At 35.6% G+C, this 17,735-nt stretch overlaps 3 protein-coding genes across 7 annotated transcripts in view; all 3 read left to right on the top strand.

Moving 5' to 3' along the window:
- PGAP1 (post-GPI attachment to proteins inositol deacylase 1) overlaps positions 1-5,225 on the top strand; it is a 28,844-nt gene extending 23,619 nt beyond the window's left edge. For 2 of the 3 annotated variants that reach the window (XM_019616964.2, XM_010713580.3), the window contains 3 exons: positions 24-244; positions 602-706; positions 1,995-5,225. In XM_019616964.2, the coding sequence (XP_019472509.1) occupies positions 24-244; positions 602-706; positions 1,995-2,133 (465 nt within the window). In that variant the 3' untranslated portion in view covers positions 2,134-5,225. The remainder of the gene's footprint in view (positions 1-23; positions 245-601; positions 707-1,994) is intronic. The other variant, XR_004160293.1, reaches the window with a different exon arrangement.
- A 139-nt stretch (positions 5,226-5,364) lies between these two features.
- C7H2orf66 (chromosome 7 C2orf66 homolog) lies at positions 5,365-17,534 on the top strand. 3 transcript variants are annotated; one of them, XM_010713395.3, is made up of 5 exons: positions 5,365-11,476; positions 12,940-13,051; positions 14,818-14,962; positions 15,852-16,052; positions 17,269-17,534. In XM_010713395.3, the coding sequence occupies exons 3-4, from the start codon at positions 14,840-14,842 to the stop codon at positions 16,032-16,034; spliced, it is 306 nt and encodes a 101-aa protein (XP_010711697.1). In that variant the 5' UTR covers positions 5,365-11,476; positions 12,940-13,051; positions 14,818-14,839; the 3' UTR covers positions 16,035-16,052; positions 17,269-17,534. The 3 variants fall into 3 exon arrangements, with proteins under 3 accessions (XP_010711697.1, XP_031410006.1, XP_031410005.1); XM_031554146.1 differs by lacking the exons at positions 5,365-11,476; positions 12,940-13,051 and adding an exon at positions 13,058-14,285; XM_031554145.1 differs by lacking the exons at positions 5,365-11,476; positions 12,940-13,051 and having other exon boundaries at positions 13,058-14,962.
- The window catches only part of GTF3C3 (general transcription factor IIIC subunit 3), a 21,681-nt gene continuing 21,367 nt past the window's right edge, over positions 17,422-17,735 (top strand). Inside the window, exon 1 of the mRNA XM_019616966.2 lies at positions 17,422-17,509. The gene's annotated coding sequence lies outside the window, so the exon portion shown is untranslated. The remainder of the gene's footprint in view (positions 17,510-17,735) is intronic.

Genomic DNA, 17,735 nt, shown 5'->3' with positions numbered 1-17,735 from the left:
TTGTTTTTTTTTTTTTCCCCCAGGAATTGGAGCACTCAAAAGAAACTTCACAGAATTCCATTAGATGCACAGTCAAAAAACAGGATTTGATAGACAGTACTTCAGAAGCAACAGAGTCTCTCTCAAGCAGTACAACTGCTGAAGCTGCTAACAGTCTTAAGATCCATGTTACAGTGCTCAATTTATTCACATGGATTGTTCTGCTCAACTTGCCATCTTTAGTTTATTGGTTAAAAAATCTCAGGTAACTTCTTAAATTGTCAATAAGGGTGGAAGAAAAGAATCCAAACCTTTGAAGATGCTTACAATTGCAAATGTTTGATTCTTCAGATTGTCTACCTTATTATAGCATCAAAGACTTACATTAATTTTAACTGTTCTTTCTATGCAAACTGGCTTTAGTTATGATATAAGTAGATGTTAAGAGAACCAATGGTATGTTGAAGAAAGTAACGATTCAGAAATGATTTAAATTCAGCTGGGGATGGCCTTATTCATTTTATGTTCATTGTTGTTAGCACCTCTTGCTTCCAAATTGGATTTTATCTGGTGGCCTGGTTTAGAAGTAACATGCCCTTAAAACTAATTCACTCTTTTTCAGGTACCATGTTAGACTTGACCCTGATCCATGTAGAACTACAGCTATTATACTTGTATGCATTTTAGAAATTCTCATGAATTTGAGTACTTCTGAAGTGAAATCAAGGTACTGTAGCCCAATCCCCAGTTGTTTTACTGTTTATTTCTTACCCTGTCAGTTTGTGTATTAAAACTTTATTTGCACTTCACAGTTCTGTAATTATTCAGCCTTCACAGAGATGAATAAACTCGCATGTTTTAATTCTTAAGAACTAGGTAGGATGTGTGCAAATGACGGTAGTTCAAGTAAGTGGAAAAAAATCACCTGTATTTACCTTGCAGACTTAAGTATTTAATATCTACAATATCAGTTGCATAAAGACTTGTTTAAACTGTGATTTTTTCATTCACTATTCATTTAATCCTTCTAAATGTTACAGAATCCTACTGTGTCTCAAAAATTATTATCTGGAAGTTAAAAGGATAAGTGGATTTCAAACTGTTATAGTTATGTACATGTAAGATTCCCTTATGGGAGAGTTTTTTTTAAATGTGCCCACACTGTGCTTTGTTTGGTACACTTGGTTGTGCAGTTCTTCCTCTGACATAAAATTAGACATTGTCCCATGAAAAATGTGAGGCATGAAATTGCCTCACAGATTCATATCTCCACAGAAACATCAGTGGGCATGCTGCAGCATGTAATAGCAAAATATAACCATCTCAATCTCAGCTCAGGACTTAAATGTATAGGTGAACTGAAAGAAATGAAATTCCCGCTGAAAGCATGCGACTTTTATACCATCACTCTCCTTGAGGGGGCTGTATTTCTTTATTATGATAGCGATCATATTTTCAAAATTGCTGCAAGTTTTTTAAGTGTTAAATTTTTATCACAGCTAATCCTAGTTATCATTTCTAAGCACGTGAAAGAGCAGAAAATAATCAGGAGTAGTTAGCATGGTTTCACCAAGAGGAAGTCATGCCTGATCAACATGAAATCATAAACCTGATGGATGAAAGGGGAGCAGTGGATATTCTCTATCCAGACTTCAGTGGATATTCTCTATCCAGACTTCAGGTAAAACTTAATACTAAACAGTGTAGTTTATCTTCTTGACCAGTACTTGTTAACTCAGACGATGTAAAACAATACATCTTTCTGTTACTGAGAATGTATTTCTAAATTTACATAATAATAGTATTAAATGACATTTTATTAGCCTTTTTGCATAATTTCTCCTGCTTATATATCAATTATTTCTCACTGAATCTGTTTTTTTTTTTCTTCCTATTTTAAAAATGGCAAATCCTTGAAATCTGTGCATTCATTTTCTGAAGAAAATGAAATATGGTATTTGAATTCCTGCACATATGGCCACAAAAATGGCAATTTTTTCTTTATATTCTTACAGTAAACTCCTGAAGATGGCGGCCAAAGTTCCACTCCCTTTGTCTGTTGCAGTGTTGGCTTTCGGACGAATGCATTTATACAAAGTACCACATTTTGTAACTTTTTCTCTTTTTCTACATGTGCTGTGTTGTGTTGTGTAACATTTGTTTCACATAAGAACAGTGCAGCCTAAAAAGTAACAATGGTGATGGGACAAATTTCAACAAAGGAATGCCTAGACTAACATAACTTGTGTTATTTGGGAAAGATAGCTGAAATATGATTACTTTATGAGAAGTTTTTGGTTCTGTTCATGCTGCTTGGGAAGTTTTTCATGGTGTTCATTTCCTGACTGTGATAATTAAGTGAATTAACTGTACGTGTGTAATCACATGAGTTGTATTAATGTTACATCTCAACACTCCGTTTGTCTTGCAGACTCTTGGATATTTCACTGTATTTCTTTGTTGAAATAGACTTTTTTTTTTTACTCGGTACACTGTACAGTGCGTATGTTCTGAACTTGCTTCTTTTGCAGGTCAGAAGTATGCTGGTTAGACTCAATAAACTTCAAGCACACTGTGACTATCAGAAATACTACACAGCCAAGTATACTAAAGCTGTCACACTTGTATCTAGTCAAACCAGAATGTACTGCTTCTATAGATCTATTATTTCTAGCAAATTACTTGTTCAGTTACTGTTAGATGAGTGAGAGATTATTGGAAGTTTTAAACATTTTCATTTTTGTGAGAGTGAGAAAACAATGACACTTTGTGTGGCTTTCTATTCTAGAAGCTTACCAGGAGATTCATAAACAACTGGCTGTAATGTTGTTTTAAAACATTGCCCATTTTGTCTGGAATTTTGTTAATTCAGAAATGACTCTTTAGACCTCGTCCATATGTAGGAGGTAGCAAATTTTAAGGTATGACGTGGGTTGACACTAGAGTTGCTACTTTCCAGATAGCCAAGGGCAGGGTTCTTTCCTATTGTAAATGGAGAGTCATCATCTCATAGTAAATGTCCATACAGTAATTTAGTATGAAACAGCTACAACAATGTAAATCCATGCCTTGCCATACTGTGCTAACTTCATTCTGTGGATGAGCTCTTAGGTAGTACAAAAAACTGTCTGTAATTATTAGCTCTACATAAAGAATTATCTTAGTGCCTAGATGCTACAGTGACTGCCATTTACAACAATGCCTAGAATAGCTGTGTAAGGAATTCTGTCTCCTGGCATGTGTTTTGCCAACAGAAAAAATCACACTAACCACTGTGTTATCTAAAATGAGGTATTGATTCCATGTAAAGATGAGTGCTACTACTTGCTTCTTTGTTATCGGTCTCCACTATCTGAGATACCTGTTATCTTCATATGGAATTACTATGCCAGCTTGATTACCTAATATGGATAATAACAGGAAATCTACTACCTACTGTCAATTGAGTGTATTCTTAATATAGTGGTAGAGCCTGACCCATTGCTTTTATCTTGTTATTCTTGCCTAAAGTGCCTCAGTTAGTTCTAGCTTGTTCTTAGAGTTAATTCATCTGAGCTGCCTGAAAAGACTTAATAATTCACACAGTGACTTTTGAAAATGAACCTATTCTGTCTTATAAACAAGTCAGCTATTCAAGCTATCACTTAGTCGTTAGAACTGCTTTTGTTAGTAGTTAACCAAACCACTGTTACCGCTGATCTTTAAGTCTTAACATCCTATTAACAAGATTAGATCATGCATAGTGTTTGTAAATCAGAGAAGTTAACTGTATTATATCCTGGTACTGTCTAAACAAATGTATGCTACATTGTATGTGTGTAAGATAATTTGTGTCCATATATATTTGTAGCTTGATTTAGCCTAGAGGTTACTTTTCAGGCACAGAAGAATAGAGTAGTTTTCCTACTTTCAAGTGGCTGTTAGTGTGATGGATAGTGACAGAACTGCAGTGGGGCTAGTAAAAATCCTTCTGTGAAATGTGCAAAGGTCTGATTTCTGTGAAAGATCATTTCCTTGGCATTCGTGGTCCCTTTGGCCTACTACTGTATTTTGCTTCCTATTTTGGTTTGCCATCTTTATCACTTTTTCATGTGTGAACCCATTTGTTGGAGCTGTTGATGGAATAATCAGAATAAGAAGAGCAAACAGTCTCAAGATGTGGTAACTTCCAAAATCTGGCAGTGCATGAAACATACCAAATCACAACAACATACAGTAACACCATTTTTCTTTTTTAATGGTATTTTTGTAAGCTGAGAATTTCGTTGATGTTGCTGTTGTTCCTCATGAAATGGGTTACAAAATGTTATGTAGTGATTCTTATATGATTTTGAAGGCGTAAGTAGGAATGGAAAGATATAATCCTTAGTCTGAGATCCCAGGTCTGTTGGGATTTTCAGACTCTTCTCACTCTTCTGTTGATGCTTCCTTTTCCAAAGGTTATTTACTTTCACAGGAGGAAGAAGTAGTGTTATTGCAAATTTGGATTTTGTATGCTTTGTATATTGTTGCTAGATGAAAAATGTGCTCTCAGAGGTGTGCACTGAGGTGAGGACTGTCTAACTGCTGTTTGAGAGATGAGGGTTCTAATCTCTACTAGATTGCCTGTATAATAAGTAGAGAGGAGTAGGACAAATCTGGAGGGCAATTCATCCAATTCTAGGAAAAGATTTTTTAGATTTCCAAAATAGTTTTTCAGATAAATAGTGTGATTGTACTTTTGGAGAAAAGGCTTCTGTTCTATGGATTTCTAATTCAGCCACTTCTACTATTACAGTCTCGACAGAAATGTGGGCTAACCCACATTTTTAATTAGCTGTATGACAAAGTATAAATATTACCAGAACATCCTTTTGTATGAGTGGACATTTATAAAAAAGCTTTTGGAAAATACATTTTCTTAATACATTTAAATCAAAATTCCAGTTTACTCTTCAAACTTTAAACTATCTAAAGTTACTGGAAAAGATCAAGACAAGCTATTTCATGATGATTTAAAGCTCTATGCTGTAAAGTAGCATTTCTGCTAATTCCCACTCCAAGTTTGTTGTTCTGTTCCTTTTTAGAAGTTGAGGTACTAATTTTGCAGAACCACTGTGATGTGGATGTTTGCCGCATTTACATGGAGATCATACCACATAAAACAAAGATTTTTTTTGGCTCATGTGTCAGGAGACAATCAAAATAAGAATGTGTGCCTCCCTTATGTTTTTGTAAACTGTTAGAAAGGGATTAAAAAAAAAAAAGACAACATAGAGTAGTACCAAATGTCACTAAATGAAGCAGAATTTTTCTTTCTTATTATGCTGCAGTAATAACTAAACCTACAGCTATCAGTTCATAAAACGTGTATTTGTAAAATAAGGAAAAGGTGTTATTTCTTAACTGGAACTACAGATGGTGATATTTTCAGAATTGATTTAAAGCTGGTTGCAGTATGTCGCATTTTTGCATCATCTGAAAAGGGGATTTGTCATTTTTTTGTTACCTAAGGAAAAAAACCAACCACACAGTAAATGAAATGGCATTTAGTTTCATTTGTAATACTTGAAGTTCTGCTCTGATGGTTTCTTTTTTTGAGCTGATACATATAGCAATTTATTCCAAAATTTGCAAAGTTAAAATAAAATCAACAAAGCTGATAATTGTAGTTGTATTGCAGAAAGAATGGGGACTACCTGTATGCCAAAGAGAGCTTTTTAACTACCTGGGCCACCCTTAAAGTCATTCTTAAAAATAATAATAATAATAATACCTTGATACTTAAAGTAAACAAACAAGAGGCAATGAAAAGCATTATTTTACAGGTTGGCATTTGATATGAAGTCTAATTTTCCATCTGTTTGTCAGTAACAAGTTTGTAAGCCTGTCACTTTGCTTTTTATTCCCCTAAAGTCTGATATATCTCCTTCAGATCTTGACAGAATGAACAAAGCTAATTTGTTGTCTGTGCATAAAATTAACATTTGAGAAGCCTTTTTGATCAAGTTGATGAAGTTTAGTTCAATGCATTGATGAGTGTGCTGATAAGAAAAAGGTTTTGTTTCTTTATACTGAGGAAAAAGTGCAGCCATTTATAGACCTTTAATGCCCTGAGCTACTGAAAATGGTTTTGAAAGCAGTTATGGTGTGTGTACAGTAATTGTGCTGCTGTTTCAAGTCACCAAGCCAGTAGAAAACTGTTAACTACAGAAGAGACTGAGGTCAATGCTTTTTACATGGTGAATGGTAATTGCTTAATTTTCAGGTTTGGTTCTCTACATCTCTTTTCTAGGGGGACATAATCAAACTAGCCTTTATGAGCACTTAGCACTGCACCACAAGTGGTTTTAAATCTTCCATCACCGTACCTTTAGGGGAGCTGTGTTTCTGTCACCAAAGCTATGTGCTGGTCTTACATACCTCTGGAAAAGTGTACCATTGAGTGACAGTTGAAAAGCAGATTCATTTTTGATGTTAAAGTAAAATAGTTTTTCTATCTTTTCCTAGAGCTAGAGCTACAAGCTAGTATTCATAGTAAAATACTTGAAGTGTCTCCAAGTTTATTTGACAAACCTATTACAAATACATATTTTTTATTTATGGAAGAATGTATTCAAAACTTCTAATTGGGACATTTTAAGATAAAATAATAAGTATACATTTAATCTTATTATAAGCATTACATTTTTTTTTAATAAATGTATGTATTTAGAAAATTCTGTAACTTTTTCTGAAGTCTGCCCACCACTTCAATTCTTTAGTTATGTCTAAGCATGGAACTGCTTCAAATATGTGCTCATGGCATTATAGCCTAGAAACCAGAGTCAAGGCTGTGACATTTAGACTGTAAGTTGTTGTAAGATTTAGGGTATCGTTCTATGTTCTTACATACATGCAGGTTTTGCAAGTCAATCTCTCAGAAAAGATCTTTTAAACATGATTTCTCTGCGGTTCTTGATGGGCTGTGGTCTAAAATCTCTTGGAAATGTGTAGTATGAGAGCTAATTTTGGGAATGGTACACAAAAGCTTGTTACTTCGCAGTACATTATTCCAATTGCTCCTTCCATATAGAGTTATCCTTGATTTGCTCTATCCTTCTGCTGTAGCGCAAAAGCAGAAGTTTGCAGTAATAGTAGGCACTGCAGATGATGTAGTGAAGATCTGTCTGTCCTGTAGGCTGTTGCTTTATTGAAGTTTTTCATGCTCATTGAACTACCAGTGGAGACTTCGTTTTCCTCCAAATTCTCAAATTACTTCAAGGCTTATATTAAATGTTTAGATGTGTATCTTTTTTAAATGTTAAAAGCACTACTCTGGGATCAACTCGGGCTTCTCTATTTTCCATTCGTGTTACTCTAAGTGTGAAAACAGTAAAAGAGACCAGTACCTGACAACTGAAATATTTTACAGAATTCTGCAAAAGCAGACATGAAATACATAACGAGTGCCAGACCAAAACTGAAATGTGGAATTCCTCACTGTGACTTGAAACTTGTATCTTTCTAAAGCAAAACAAACAAACAACAAAAAAAACCCACCACCACCACAAAACAACAAAACCCACAACTGTGTGCCTTAAACCAGTAAATGAATACACAATAACTGTAGCCTGTGGTCTTGTGTAGCCTTATTTTTCTTTTTTGAAATCAAAGGTAAATATGTGAATCATACTGATAATTGGTTCGGGGAAAAACATTTTTTACTTTTTTTTTTTTAAACTACATTTACAGGCATTAAGATTTATGAGAAGTGCAGTGTACTTACAGTTTGGAATCACACCACCCAAAGACAGGAAACTTCAGCTGAACTTAATTTCTCATTTCTTTCTATAATGGCAAAGAAAATGAAAGAAGAAAAATTAGTGTCAGGTGTGTCTCATCTTCTAAATCTTTGTGTCAGAATTTTTCGAATTTAGTTTATTTTCTTCAAAACTGTAGCTCAAGCAAAATACTTTATTTTACTCATTAAGTATCAACATCTACTCGAAGTGGTTTGGGTAGAGTTGAGAGGCAGAGATGCATTTGTTTGCAAGCTTTCAGACATTTGAGTAAAGAATTTCATGTTTTAGGAAAAATGTATAAGTTTGAAAAAATAAGTTCTGCTCTTAAATCATCAGAAAGAAATATTCAAGCTCTTAAAATTCTGCTTTAATGTAGTAAAAAATGAAATAAAATTCTTAATGTTTAGCATGAAGAACTGAGGGCAAGCCACTTCTATAGGATTGTTTGTATATTTTGAACAAAATCAACATTTTTTTTTTTTTTTTCCCCAGCAATAGTACTAAGTAAAACTTGTTCTTGAATAAAGATGTCATATCTGGCAGATATCAATGGACTGTGGACATTGAGATGTGCACAGAAAATGATTTCATGTCAGCTCATCACAGTAATTAGTGGCATTACAAATCAGTTTATAACTTTCTTTTATTGAGATATAACATGAATCTGGCTGCCACAATGTTGTTTTCATTGTGGAATATCAGAAAACATGGTTTTTCTTTTTTTTTTTTTTCCTCCAGCCCTACTGATTCCTTGTAGTATGTGATTTCAGGACTGTTAGAACTTTTTCCAGTCACCTATGTGTCTCTTATTTGTTCTGTGCTGGTGTTGTTCCAATCATCCTAGTAATGGTTGACTTCCTGGCTACAGGAATACTAGTGTGAAAATCATTGAGAGGGCCAAGCTACTTTTAAGGCTTTTATGTATGATGATGAATCTAGAAAAAATGTAAACCTAGTAACTTAATTCCTTTGTTGCCCTTTAATTGTTTTTTTTCCAAGCACAAAGACAGAATAATGTTGGACAGAATACTTATTTTGGGTGATGGGCAGCCAACTGGGGATTGACTGGTTGTTTTTGTTAAGCAAGCTTAAAGCATTGAAAAACCTTAGTTTTTGGAGAAATCTTATCAGTTACTAAGCAACCTAACTTTTTTTTTTCTTCTTCTTGTTTCGAGTTCTTAAATAGCTGGTGTAAACGTAGTATTTAAAGTGGAGCTAACTCTAACAGTTACAGATGTCTATAGTTGTTAACATGGTCTTATCAATAAATGTTTAAATAACACTATAATAAATTATTGTGCTTATTAAAAGAGTTATAACTGAATTCTCAGATACATCTGCTTTGTGTGATAAGCTTGAGCCAAGTCTTTGTCCTGTGAGATGCTGAGAAAATCTTGGAAAATAGGTATCTTCAGCTAATGTTTAAATTAGTGAAAGCTGTTCATGTGAGTTGTTCAAAACTATGCTTTTAAATACTGGTCCTTTTTCACTAAGGGCAACTTGAATGAGAGCTACACCGGGACTTTCATGTTTTGATGGTTTCCGTGTCTGTTGTGTATAATTCATATTGTTTTAATGTGTTTTTTTTTTTTTTACTAGTAGTGTGCATGATATAAAAGTACACTGTATAGTATAAGCTTTGCTAAGTAAACACTTCTGTATATTTTTGTACGGTGTTTTAACATGGTTGCATTAGTACAAATGGTGGTAATTCACAAGAAGTGCCACTTACCAATCATACTCTGTGGAGTGTTGTGAATGTTACCTGCACATTTGTTGTACAAACACGCTAATGAGTGTTGTGATGAACATTTGCCTTTAGTCTTTGCTCAGGTACTGATGCGGAGCAGTTGGGTGCTTTACCTTTTAACTTGTAATATTTGGGACTCTAAGCAGAAAATAAAATCAGTGAACAAAAACATTGGTGTTAGAGCATTACTTTCCATAACGGACTCTTTTTTTGCATCTTAAGCAGAATGCAGTAAAGATCATGCTTTATGAAGCCTATGAAGTCTCAATATCTTAACTTCTGCATTTTACGCTTTTACATCTGTTCTGCTATCTTGAATGGGAAATATAATAGAATGGAAAAATATTTGTTGAATAACGTAGTTTACATACGACATCGCGTGTGTGAAACTTGTTCTGTGACTAGCCTAACCAGATTTAAGTTTGCCTCTCATTCTAGAACAAGGCTTTTACTGTTTTGAGAGAACTTGCGTGAGACTGAATGTGCAACACAGTGAGCATAGAAAGTAATTCAAACATACTCAAGTATTACCATGCCACAATGACTACGTCATTACTACAGCAACTTTCTAAGGACTTGATTTACTGAAGATATGCTTCTACATGGGCAATTTGAGAAAAACCCAGTGCTTAAATTTGATCACATTCAAAAATGCAGAACACTGACATGTGCCTTGGAAAGCACTTATTAAATGAGGTACTATTCTCCGAGGAGGAATCAATGTAGTCCAATTTGTGTAAGTGTACTTCTAGTGTATTAATATGATTTTATACTAATGTTTGACTTTGGAAGAACTGTAACATATTGGCAAAGAAAAAAATGGCAGTAAGTTTTAACAGTCTTAGATCAAATAATTTTTAGTGTAAATGCTTTTAGCTTAGAAAGTAATAATACAAGTTTATCGTAGTTTTTTTTTTTTAAAGTACTACTTACAGAAAATACATTCTAATTGAATTTGTTGATTATCTACGTGCTTTATCAGTCAACCTAACTGTCTGAATTCTGTTAGGGGATACCATAACAGTCCTAAAGCAATAACACTTGTTGCAAATTTACAGATGTCCTCAACATGTTTTACTGGTGCATATACTGCATATCCCCCACAGCTTTCTTTTGGAGTAAATCAAATGAAGGAAAAAATTGAAGTAAAAATAAAGTAATGGCTGAATAAAACTGCTGCTGTTCTGGCTTTTTGATATTTGTTTATTTAAGTTAAATAAAGAACTGAAATGTAAGCCCAAACTGTAAACCAAGCTTTTTTTTTTTTTCTTTACTGTCATTGCCTCTAGAGGAAAAATACCTCTTCTTGTTGATTTCACAAGTTTGTGAACACTCCTGGAGCTGGAAAGGAGGATTGTGAGGAGAGGTGATCACATCACCATTGGAGGTTTGAAAGGGTTTGAGCAAACAGCACCGACCAATCTGTTTTATAGCTATTCTGTCTGACAGCAAATTGTAACAGCCTGCTGAAACTCTGTTCCAACAGCACAGAGGGATGTCTGCTATTGCAGTGGTCATGGTGTGAAGCAAAGATATCAGAACTAAGATAGGAAGTCCCAGGGGGAGAATATAAATATTTATAAAGGTGACGATGTAGTAGAAACAAGGGGTAACTAGCTGGTATCGAAACACTGATTTACAAACCAGTAAATCAGTTCCACAAGATATTCAAACTAGTGAAATGATTAAGGAACAAAATGATGTGGATAGTCAAGTGTTATGAACTATTGTAGAGAAGAAACAGTTCTAAGATAAATAGGTCTAAAATAAACTTGGTGGGATGGGATTCAGGTTAGGAAGATCTGTTTTTTAGGCAACAGAACTGAATCATCTGTGCTTTCTTTACCACTGCTGTGTGCTGACAGCCTGCCACCTGAAGTGTTACTGGGCTCTGACTAATGAAGATGGGGCATTGGACATGCATTTACCAAGGGAAGAGTGGAGGAAAGTAAAGCTGTGTATATACACCTGTGCTTACTTGATGGTAAGTAAATGAAAAGAGCTGATCAGAGACCTGTTGACCTTAGCAGTGAGTACCATCAAAGAATTCAAGCAGAAAATGTCTTGCTTGTGACTAAATTTAGGTGGAATTTCAAATTTAGCTGTATGTTTCTTGTCTTAAAATAAGCCACTTCTTCACTTTAAAGATATTGATTGTGCATATACACAGGGCTCAAATGTGCATTTGATTATACACCTGATTATACACTGAGTGTAAGAGGAATCAAGACTGAAGATTTTTGTATTTTCTTTAGTTAATATCACTTTGGTGAAATGTTATCAGCTGATGTATCAGTATATCTCAGTTTTTGAATTTATTCAGGAAGCACCAGAAATAAAATTCTGAGCCAAGTTTCTGGCTGCAGAGACTGGGGTCTCAGCAAAAAGAAACCAAAGACTGACGGAAAGCAATTGAAGTCATGATGAGGAAGATTAAGAAATATTCTTCAACACAAGCAAGTTTTGTGGATAGAGGATCATTCAGATTCCTATCTAAGAAAGAAAAGAGAATCCCAAACAACTATTTTAAGTTCTCTTGATCATAGATAATTAGGTGTTCTACCTTAAGGCGTCCCTGCCAGTTGAGGTGGTGGCTCTAAAGGGGCTGCTGAGTAACTGAACCGTATATTGGAAAGAAATTAGGATGTTGTCATGCATTTTTTTAAACTGTTCATTAAAACATCTAAAATTGCTTTATCATTGTAAAATCCAGACCTGCTATTTCCCTTCATAATTTTATTTTACATCTGCTCTTCTATCATTAAGAAAAAGGGTTAATTCTCCTTGTGTCTGATTATGCAGTTTCTCTCTTTTTTTAAATGGTATAAAAATTAGTTCTTCAGAATTTGAGAGGTAGCTTGTTCTTAAGATTCTTTAGAATTGATCTTAGAGGCAGGTCGCTTGGGAAATGAGTGTACTCTGTTTCAAACTTTCTGTAATTTCCATTTGATATCTTAGCACAAGACTAAGGGTATTTAATTTGAGAAACCCCAAATGTAAATAAAATACATCATCTTTTGGGAATAAAATCAATCAGACAAAACCAACAAAAGCAGCTGGGTTTAGATAACTGTAGCGGCAGCAGCTTTTACACAAAGCTAAGGAAATCAGAAGACTGCTGTGGGATATTAGTGCTAAATTCTGAGCTACACACAATTGTGGATATCTGATGAGAAGGATAAAACTTGCCTATAGATGTTATTTCACTGGGAAGTCCTCATTTTATGGACAGGGAGTTGAGATGCAGAGGATCATGGCATGATGGTTGTTGAATATGTAGGCTTGAGTAGGCTAGGAATGGTTCCCAAAACAAATATACCAACAAAAGCCTGTTTTTCAAGTAAAGAGATATATTATACTACTTTACTCTGATTTTAGATGAAAATGTCAAAATAACAGTGCTCTGGTATTGGAACATTATGCAAACTGCTCTCTGTGCTCTTTCAGTTTCGGCTTAAAATTTTGGAACTACATTGGATTATGCAAATGTGAAGATATCTCATGGTTTGACATGATGAAGAGAGATGCTTTTTTTTTCAACAAGAAAGGATTGGTCAAGGTGTGTGTTTTGCATGAGAAATGATGCAAAGATATGCTTTCAGTAATTCACTAACTGTCCTCACAGTCCTGAAGCTTGGGTAGAAAAATAACTTGCATCCCATGTTGTTAGCAAGCAGATGAATCACTTTTTTGTCTAACAAAATTTAAATGGAAAGTAGTGACAACCTGAAAAAATAGGAAATAAGAAAGCTTCCTTACTGGCTTTTCTCTTGCTACTGCGATTCTGGCACTGATGAGTCTATGAACCATTGATGAGTTTATTATCAGGAAGTTCCATTTTGACAGGAGTAACTGGTTGAATTTGATGAATATATATTTTTTAATATTATTGTTTTTCAGTGATTTTTTTTTTAATTTCAACCTTTAGAATAAGGTTTAGAATAATATACAAGCTGAATAGTACAAATTATACTTGTATAGGTTACTGCAATTATGAAACTAATACTGCTGGGAATTCTTTACCCCTATGAAATTAGGGGTAGGATAAAGATGTATCTTAACAAAAAATGTTCATTTTAAAATGTCTGTTTAGAGATTTATCTTATTATATTAACCAAAATATCACTTAAATAGGAGAGAGAAGTGTGAAATAAATGTATAGGCAAAAAAAATTGAGCAGCGTTGAGCTGGAGGTTGCTACAAAATAAGGCCAAGACAAATTAGCATAGTTGTTTTTGCAGGCTTTGTCTTAGCTTGTAGTATCACTGGGGATATTGCCTGCTGATAAAATCAGGGTAGGAAAGCAACACTTTCATTAAAATATTATGAATTTGGAAACAGTCTCTGCTTTTCTCTCTCTCCAGCATTAAGAAAATGATCTGTATCTCATCTTGCTTGAAAACCATTCTACCACCTGTAATTATTTGTCACCTTTCCGAAGATATCATAAATTATTTTTAATTAAAACCAGTATTTTGATACAGCTCTGCTATCTCTGCTGGAAATAGTTTTAAACTTCCTCTATGCATACTGCCAATTTTCTGCAATACAGTGTTAGGAGGAATTTGCACTGCAATGTTCAATAGCAACAGGTCTTAAGAGTATTAAGGATGAAATTCTCAAGGGTCTTTATGTCATGGATGGAAATGGAATCATTACTGTATTTTTGAACTTCTGCTAACGTCATTGACACCCACCTACAGTCCACTAGAAATATAAGTGCAGAGATCAGTTCATTCACAGATCACAAGGAGAACTAAGCAAGAAGGAGCAAGCCAGAGCAAAATTCACTGGTAAGCTTTATTTTAAAGAGAGTGAAAGGTAGAATGCGATCATCTTTTTTTTCTTGACTGAAAGTGTGAAACTGTTCTTCAGTATCTTATGCCAGACTGTACTGTTATTACATTTATTAATATATGTAGTACATTCTCCTTTTGTGCAGTTTTAATAATTGAGCTATCTGCATCTCAGGCCATAGTTTTGCATTATCCTTGGAGCCTGTAGACTGGACACTTTAACTATTCAGCCAGTGAAAATGGTTGTAATGTAATTACAAATGTAAATTTACAAATGCAAATATCCTTTCTTAAGTGTCAAACTAGTTCCTTTCAGAAAGAAACCAGTATCTAGAAATAACTTTAATATGGGAAATGCTTATTTACTTCCTACTACATTAGTACAGAACCTAAAAAGTTCATGGCACACAGATTTAATCTGTAGTAAGCAGATTTTCCTTGCCATGAATGAGTTATTTCCAGAACTCCTCTGGATTGCTTTATTTGGTGGTGACAGTTCTGTAGGGCTGGTTCTTTGTCCTCCTTGCAGATAGTCCGTTCATCTCTTCGACATGTGGAAAGTGGTGCTCCTGGGACTATATACAATGTTGGCTGTCAGAGGATTGGCAAAGGGTGCTCCTTTTGAACCAGAAGAAAAATGGAAACCTCTAGATAATCCTAGAAACAGAGACTTGGTAAGGAAATGCTGCAAGAAACACAGTCTAAGTTTTGTGGGTTTTTTTTTTTATTTTCATCACAATAATTTTTGCCCATTAAATTTAATGGCAAGAGGGTTTAGTAACTGTGCACTTGACATAGTAAGTACAAGTGGCTGAGCATTCTTCAGTGTACATGTACCCCTTAACTGAAGATGCATTCTCGGTGTGCAGTAATGCACGTAACTTGCTCACATCTTCAGCAGTTTTAGTTTGATTATACTGCTGCTCCTTTTATGAACCTGAAGAAGAGTGATTATTATGTTTCTCTTGAAAGTGTACTGCTGGTTACATGCTTCATCTTAAGCACGTTTCCGTCTGACACATCTTTGTGAATAGTGGCTGAAGATCTGAAAATTAATTAGCAGCTAAGAAAATATAATTAAGGTAACATTTGCAAGATCTCATAAGGAATTTGTGAGGGGGGAAAAATCAGTTTCCCACAGTTTTCACCACTGTTTAAAGGAGAATTGACTAAATTTTTCTACTTTTAAGCAATCTAAAGGACCAATTCACATCAATTGTGCACTGTTGCTAACTCCTAGAGAACATTCCGTGCTGTTAAAGGTTTCTCTAAAAGGTACTGTTTGCCCTCAGCAAGAGTTCTGCCATATCTACTTTATAAAGGTTATGGCTTGAATCCTCTAGTTCAGTAGGGAGCACAGACTACCAGTGAAATGTTGGTGGTCTCGGAACAGCACATAACATGTAAAGCCATGGACAGACTGGACATGTCCAAATTATATTGCTTATATCACACCAGTTTATGATCAAAATAGATTATTTTATCCCATATAGGAGGGGATTTTTCAGTAGAAATAATTAATCAGTTGGGCATACTCAATTTTCACTTCTGAAATATGTTCAGTTTTTCAGAACACTCCAGGCATACTTTTTGGGTCGGGGTCTCGATCTCAGAAACTTCCCAGCTACTTTCACTGTGAACAATGAAGGACCAAGGCCGGTCATATTCTACTCAGATCCCATTGCTTCCGCATTTGCAGATTATGAAGAAAGGAAAAATTCTTTTCCAAACGACTTAAAAGGCTAAAAGATGCTGCTGAACAAGGTAAAAGAGGATGCTTTTACATGTAAGCCAGTGAAATCCTTGGATTTCAAGCAATTCTCAATTGCATCTGAAATATAAAAACAACTTGTTCTTCAGATGAAATTAAGTGTGACACCTTAACTCATGCCTGAAGTTGTTTTGAAATTGATGAGGTTGAGATATGTGAGGTATTTACTACTTCTGTAACAGCACACATTGTGCTCATGCAGGTCTATGTAGCCTGTGATGTTATTTTTATTTTCATTTGGAGAAACATGATAAAAATATACAGACACTAAAGAAAACCCACCTTATCTATTAATTGGTATTAGTAGAATTATAAATTGAGACTATTGGTTTCCTGTCATGCATGTATCAAAATGCATTTATACATAAGATACTGTACTAACAAAGCATATGGTATTTGTATCTGTCTGTGCATACTGTTTCTTTTACATCTACCACTAAAATTGAAGGTTGAATAAAGTGATTGTGAGCTCATTCACACTTCTCCATAAATATGAAATAAAGTTGAAGAGGGCCAAACTTGAATTATTAATAAATGCAGCCTCAATTTATAGCACATTTCTGTGCTACTTTATCTACGCACAGCTATACTCTGTAACAAATAAATGATCTCTTAACTCATTTTGAAAGTCAGTGAATACGGCTGGTTCTGAAAAAAAGGTTAACAATTGTTTTCTCCTGTTTTATAAATAGGTAAAGATCTCAGTCAGATTTGAATGTAAAGTGATTCGTGCAATGTTTGACAGAGATTCGTTACCAGTATTCAGCTTTGGATTTTTAGGTCTGCTTAACTGTACCTATTCCTTAACTGTAGGTACAGCTCCACTGTTCTTCTTCTTATGAGTAACAGTCAAGATGGCATTCAGATGTTAATATCGAAGTTCTCTTTTTTTTACCAAGTTATTCTCAGTAAACAAATACAACAGAAAAAAAGCCCGGTACAGTGAGCTCTGTGCATGACAAATAGGTTAGGACTGGACACGAGCAGGGATGGTGTCACTCTGCCATGCCACAGCAGTGCTGAGAGAGCTACTGCTGCATTCGGTGCTAAGTGATTCAGGACAGCCACGGTTCCCTCCAGCCTTGGGAGCAGGGTCTGGAAGGCGGGGCCTTTTAGCCAGCTCTGCCACGCATTGCTGTGGTCGGAGGCAGGGTGCTGCGCTGAGTAGTTCTCTAGGCGCCTCATGCTCTTGTTTCCCCTCTCTTTCAGGTGTTAAGTTTCATACTTCAGGCCAGGCGTTCACCTCCACAGCAAAGCGCTGCTGCCTTGCCTTCTTCCCTGCTAGCCGGAAGTTTAAACGTCTCCTCTGCTCCAGCTCTCGCCCAGAGGAGACCGCCTCGCTGCCGTTCCCGTTTGCTGTCCGTTGTTGTTACGCGTGGTGCTGGGGGGCAGTGCTGGCTGTGCTTATGTCCGAATAAAAGGGGAATGCCACCTGCCTTGTTCAAAATAGGTAAATAAACGTGACCTTTCCGCTTCCCGGAGCTAAGCGTTGTGAGATACGGGCGGAAAGAGCATTAGATATTATTTTACCAGTAGCCTATCGCTTTGCGGGGAGATGAACGCCTCGGGCACCCCCCGAGCGGCCCTCGCACTGCGGAGGCGCGCTCCGCGGTCGCCGTGGGCTCCCGGCCGTGTGAGGAACGGCACGGCTCCCGGGGGACGGCGAAGCCCCGGAC

The sequence above is a fragment of the Meleagris gallopavo genome, chromosome 7 (genome assembly GCF_000146605.3).
Source record: "Meleagris gallopavo isolate NT-WF06-2002-E0010 breed Aviagen turkey brand Nicholas breeding stock chromosome 7, Turkey_5.1, whole genome shotgun sequence".
NCBI lineage: Eukaryota > Metazoa > Chordata > Aves > Galliformes > Phasianidae > Meleagris > Meleagris gallopavo.
The sequence above is the reverse complement of the archived record's forward strand: the minus strand, read 5'-3'. Positions and strand labels throughout refer to the sequence as shown.